Source organism: Terrapene carolina, unplaced genomic scaffold (genome assembly GCF_002925995.2).
Source record: "Terrapene carolina triunguis isolate 2854851 unplaced genomic scaffold, T_m_triunguis-2.0 Scaffold85, whole genome shotgun sequence".
NCBI classification, from domain to species: domain Eukaryota; kingdom Metazoa; phylum Chordata; order Testudines; family Emydidae; genus Terrapene; species Terrapene triunguis.
Window position 1 is genome coordinate 63,466,729 of NW_020664436.1, and position 5,825 is coordinate 63,472,553.

General features: G+C 43.2%; 1 protein-coding gene across 1 annotated transcript in view; it reads left to right on the forward strand.

Annotated features, from left to right (window-relative positions):
- The window catches only part of ROS1 (ROS proto-oncogene 1, receptor tyrosine kinase), a 90,794-nt gene that overhangs the window by 36,133 nt on the left and 48,836 nt on the right, over positions 1–5,825 (forward strand). Inside the window, exons 19-22 of the mRNA XM_029911077.1 lie at positions 2,736–2,950; positions 3,281–3,444; positions 3,917–4,079; positions 5,313–5,575. Of these exons, the coding sequence (XP_029766937.1) occupies positions 2,736–2,950; positions 3,281–3,444; positions 3,917–4,079; positions 5,313–5,575 (805 nt within the window). The remainder of the gene's footprint in view (positions 1–2,735; positions 2,951–3,280; positions 3,445–3,916; positions 4,080–5,312; positions 5,576–5,825) is intronic.

The window sequence follows — 5,825 nt, forward strand, 5'->3', positions numbered from 1 at the left end:
TCAATGACAGCTAGCACAAGTATGGGCACACGAGCAGGAGAATCACAACCCTAGCTTGTACTGTGGACATAGCCCTATATGTGATCAACTGAATTTTAAGATCGATCCCAGACTCACTGGTGGCCAGTGCACTGTGAACACCTCACAATCAAAATACATTGATTAGGTTTAGTGTGAGGGGCTATACTTGCAACTCAGTTGTGAACCAGCTGCAAGGCATAAATCATCTTCTTTGGTATTCCAGAGCAAAGAGAGTAGGAGTAATCAATCTTAAAGGACCAAACAGCACGTATGAGCCTTTCAAATCTCTTTTGGATAGCATGTGTCAAAGCTGAAAGAGATTTCTAAGGTGGTAAAATGATGTGTTGGTAATGTATCTAATCTGTTGCCCAGAAGATAATTTGGGAGCAGAGAATACCTATAAGATTTGACATAGAAGTAGCATGATAGATCAAATCACCATACAGCTGGAAAGAAAGGTTAATAGATTTTAATAAAGAAGGGCAGATTACCCTGAAAACAATCAGCCAAATTCTACCTTGGGGTCTGATCCTGTTGCCATTGAAGCCAATGGCGTGTTTTCCATTCATTTCAGTGGGAGCAGAATTGGGCTCCTAATGGGAGCTGGAAATCCATTGTTTCACTGGAACTGTGAGGGAAGGGAGACCAATTTTCAAAATGTTCAGTTCTGCATTTAGGTTCTAAAATGAGCATAGATAGGTACTGACTGGTGCACCATCTGGTGGAACGGAGCTTCTGAGTTGGGCTCCCAAATTTGGAGACTGGGCATAGAGTTGTATTTGTCATATGGAAATAATGTGGCAGTGCATTGAAGATTTGCCAAGAAAATTATTTGTGTGGCTGCTGATTGGCTGGTTGTGGATTGCCTGTGAGTTATTTAGACATTTTAGGACTAGGTTAACTGTATTACATCAGCAAGAAAATGAAGTAGAAATTAGTGTCTAGGCTAATAAGAGCCTTTCCCAGAGGGCTGAACAAGGTCGACAAGGGACATTTACATCAAGTCTCCATTACCATTGGCCCTAACCCATGCAATGGATATGAAACTGTCTCTGTGACAGAGGAGGTTCGTACTGAGCCACTCTGCCAGGTGCACAGACAGATCTTTGCAGAAAGCTGTGGCTTGTTTGTCCTGAATGGATCACTGTATTTTTAATATTTGTTTTCTCTGGTAAGAGCGGGAGAGAGGAAGGGTTGGGAAAGTGACCACTCTGCTGTGGCACCAAAAGCCATGCCTAATTCAGCAACTTTAGTTAAGCTTTCACTGCTCTTACCCTCTCTCATATATGTTTGTGGATAACATCATCATCCTGGAGTCATCATGGCCTTCAGCTGGGAGGGGAGCCTGCAGTTGGGTTTGAGGAGAATGCAGCATCTTTTGTGCCATGCCTGATATTAGAGTGGACTTCTTTCAGCTAGTGGAGACATCATCCCTTGGCGGGGCTCACTGAGTGGGCATCCGGACTGGTGCTTCTGTGTGCTCTGTTGGCAGCAGTTGTACCAAGTGAGCTACTGGAAGAACCCCTTCAGCCAGCCTATAGGATAGGGGTGGGCAAACTTTTTGGCCTGAGGGCCACATCTGGGTATGGAAATTGTATGGCGGGACATGAATGCTCATGAAATTGAGGTTTGGAGTGTGTGTGGGGGGGTGAGGACTCTGGGGTGGGGCCAGAAATTAGGAGTTCAGGGTGTGGGAAGCGGCTCCAGACTGGGGCAGGGGGTTGGGGTGTGTGTGTGGGGTGGGATCCAGCTGGGGGTGCGGGCTCTGGGGTGGGGCTGGGGATGAGGGGTTGGGGATGCAGGAGGGTGCTCTGGCTGGGACCGAGGGGCTCAGAGGGCAGGAGAGGGATCAGGCAGGAGGTGGCCAGGCGGTTTTGCGCGCTGCCCCATCCGCAGGCGCCACCCCTACAGCTCCCATTGGCTGCGGTTCCTGGCCAATGGGAGCTGTGGAGGCAGCACTTGGGGCAGGGGCAGTGTGCGGAGCCCCCTGGCTGCCTCTACGCATAGGAGCCGGAGCGGGGACATGCTGCTGCTTCCAGGAGCTCTGCGGAGCCACAGAGCAGGGCAAGCCCCGGACCCTGTTCCCCAGCTGGAGCTAAAGGGCCGGATTAAAATGTCTGAAGGGCCGGACGTTGCCCCCGGGCTGTAGTTTTCCCAGCCCTGCTATAGGAGCTGATCTAACCCTCTTTAAATTGGAAGTCACTGTCTGTATATCTTACAAGGCCATTGGGGAATTCCAGTGGAGTGCAGAGGCTGTGGTGCAGAAAATTAAAGGGAGAGAGCAGGACAAAAAAGGGTCACCTGTGGACAATGGCACACTAATCTAGGGGCCACTGTCAATCAAAGTGGGAGAATCATTTTCAGTTATACAAAAAACCAGGGATATCTTTAATAAAGTATAACATACTGTCTTCTTTTGAATAAATTATAATATTTTAGCATAAATATTTACTTCATTTTAAAGGTGTCATCTTATAAGAGCTGAAGAAACAAAGTATTGTGTTTGGTGTTCCAGTGGTGCATCAGACTAAGGAATGTTCAGTAAAGGGGTGGGGCAGGAATTGAAAGAAAACCTTTTTATTTGTTCTTATTACTTGTGTAGGGGGAAGGAGAACTTGAAGGATAAAGTTTAAGGTATCAAAGTTTATTGCATAGATCCTTTTTTCCTTACAAAGCAAGTTGTAGCTTAGGTAATTCCATATTTATTTTCACAGTTGTGGTGATGCTGTAGTCACTGAATTTGCAGAATGGAGTTCTTCAGAAGTATCCCATAGTGCACTGCTGTATTACAGTGGACGGCTGTTCTGGATTAATGGCTACCAGTTCATTACGACTCAAGAAGTCAATCAGAGTGTTAGCATCCCCTTTTCGCAACCAGCAAAGTTTGCAGCTTTTACCCTTGCTCAGAGGTCACTTAAACCTCTGCCAGGTATTTGATTTTCTGATCGACAGAACTTTAAAAATGTATTCACTGTCAGATTGTAATTCTTGGTTATTAACATCTGAGTGGGAAAAGATGTGAATACAAATATCTTGTTAATACATTTATCAGAATAGAGATGGATAACTTGTAACTATATAAACCAGTAGAAGCAGAATCAAATGATACTGATGTGGCCTAAACAAACAAAATCATTTTATTATTAATAATATACTAATGGAAGTTAATGGAACTTGTGCTCATAAATCACGTAGGCAGATTTGTAAATTCCACCCATTGCTCATAATTCTTATTTTTTTCTCATTTTCTGGACCACAGGAAACTTTTCCTTTCGACTCAAAGTGATTCCAGATTCAATTCTGGAGTCTTCCTTTAGGATTGAAGGGAATTCTTCACATTTTCACATCCTTTGGAATACTTCCACAACTGTGGAATGGGGCACTGTCTTCTACTGTGTGGAGTCCAAGGTTCTACAGACCAGGGTATTCATGAGATTCCTTCCCATTATCTGGAATTATTGCTTCTAGACACTGACAGTTATAAAAATTAGACATATAGTCTGTGTTCTTTTATGCCATATTGTGCCTTTGTGTATTTCTTTTATAGATATATGGACAGATCTTCTAACTCTTCAGAAGTTTGCTTGAATGACTTTGATTTAACAACTAATCAGTGTAGACCACAATACATCTGTGACCACCTGAACCATAGTTATAAACTTTATTTGCACTTGATTTTAGCACATTTGATAAACTATTGTTACACTTGAATCAAAGGGACAGATCCTCAAGTGGTGTAAATGGTCACAGCTCCATAAAAGTCAGTGGAGCTATGACAATTCAAAACAAGTTTATTCTCATTTTGGTATGGGTGTTTTGGAAAATCAAAGTTAAAGATCAGGAATGTTTACAAAGTTTTTTCTGAGAGGAGAAAAATGTTTTGTGCTTATTTTAGTTTGTGGATAGTGAACGGTGCCTGCCTCCTCAAAATCTGACTGTCCCATCCTACAAAGTCGAAGGGTTGGAGCCCTATATGCAGTTTGATTTTACTGTGACTCCTTATACGTACTGGGGGGAGGGACCTACGACATCCATATCCCTTCGAGCGCCTGAAGAAGGTACCGGACTTTCAAATCTCACTCCTAATCTTTAATGGGTACAGTAAGGCCTAGTTTATTTCAGGATGTTGGGCCTTTCTTAAGAGGTGTTAAGTTACTTCCAGGGTTGAGTTGAGACGAATCACAGAGACTGCAGATACACATTCTTGAATGTCTTTGACAATCCACTGTTACATGTGCATGCACGTAGACATTTGAGCAGACAATACACGGTGATATCCACTCCCTTGCCTGTGATTTTAAAGATTGATTAACTGAAGTTTATTATGAAATGACCAGTAAAATCCTGCATATAATACTTTAGACAGTTGTTTGAGTTTTTAGAAATGGTACTCATTTTTTACTTCGTAGGTGTCTTATTTTACTCAGGTCAGGTCAAAGATGAATCAGTTAAAGGGACACTTGGCAATATAATTACTGTAGAATTAACGCATCTGAACAAAGCACAGGGAAAAACTGTTTGGTGCAATATGCCAATTTCACAGAGTTTGAAAGACTGTGGGTCAAATGCTCTGCTCTGTGTAAGGGTACGTCCAGACTACCCGCCGTATCGGTGGGTAGCGATCGATCCCCGAACGCACTCCCCGTCGACTCCGGAACTCCACCGGAGCGAGCGGCGGTAGCGGAGTCAAAGGGGGAGCCGCGGCCGTCGATCCCACGCCATGTGGACCCCAGGTAAATAGATCTAAGATACTTCGACTTCAGCTACGCTATTCACGTAGCTGAAGTTGCGTATCTTAGCTCGATCCCCCCCCCCAGTGTAGACCAGCCCTAAGTGATGTAAATAAGGACAGCTCCACTGACATTAGCGGAGTTCTGTTGTATAGAATAGTGCCAATTGTGTGGGTTTTTGTTGATCAAGCTAAAATCAAATACACATGTGACAATGAAAAACACATAGCAGTCACAGTCATAGCTAGGGAGTTTTGGAAGTAGCTAGTGGAACTGTCTTACCATTAGAACACACACTCATGCCTTCAAATACCTATTTATTTAATGAAATATTCACATTTCTACCTTAAAATCAAATAGTTTTTAAAGGACAATTTTAGGCTGAAGAATGAATTGCACAAGTTGCTGTATTCAAGTCTGAATGTTTTTTCCCCTCTTTTTAGCAGCCTAGGTGCCTTAAACTAATCTGTAGAGCCCAGGCTCAGGGGTAAAAGCAGGGGTTATCAAACATCATATTTTAACACAAGTTCTCTGCTTTGTTTCTATGTATTTTTAATACAGTTCCTTCAGCCCCTGCAAATCCCAGAATATATGTGTCACATGATGGTACATATGGCGGCAAAGAAAGAGCTGTAGTGGAATTTAGGTGGAATAAACCTAGGAGAGACAATGGAGCATTAACAAAGTTCAGAATTTACTATCAAATAGTAAATCAAAGTGGCACCAATGAGACTTTTACAGAATGGAATATAAGCAACATTGCACCCTCTCTGATGTCCTTTTCGCTCAAGGATGTGCTTCCCAGGCTGACATTGAGGTTTCAGGTATGGAAAATTAATCAGGTGATGATCTGGTTATTTGGTGTTATAACCATGACAAGATGTAGTGCTTTGTTGTGCCTGTCAGTGTAATGTGGAGAGCAATAATGCTTTACCTCTCATAACTATTACGCAGGCTTGGAGTGGCCAAAGGAAAATTTCCCATTTTCCAACCCCCTGGTAGCAGCAGCAGGTTAAGTACAGATCCTACTGTTGCTGGCACAGAGGTGCCCGAGGCAAAGCAACAGGGGTTCGT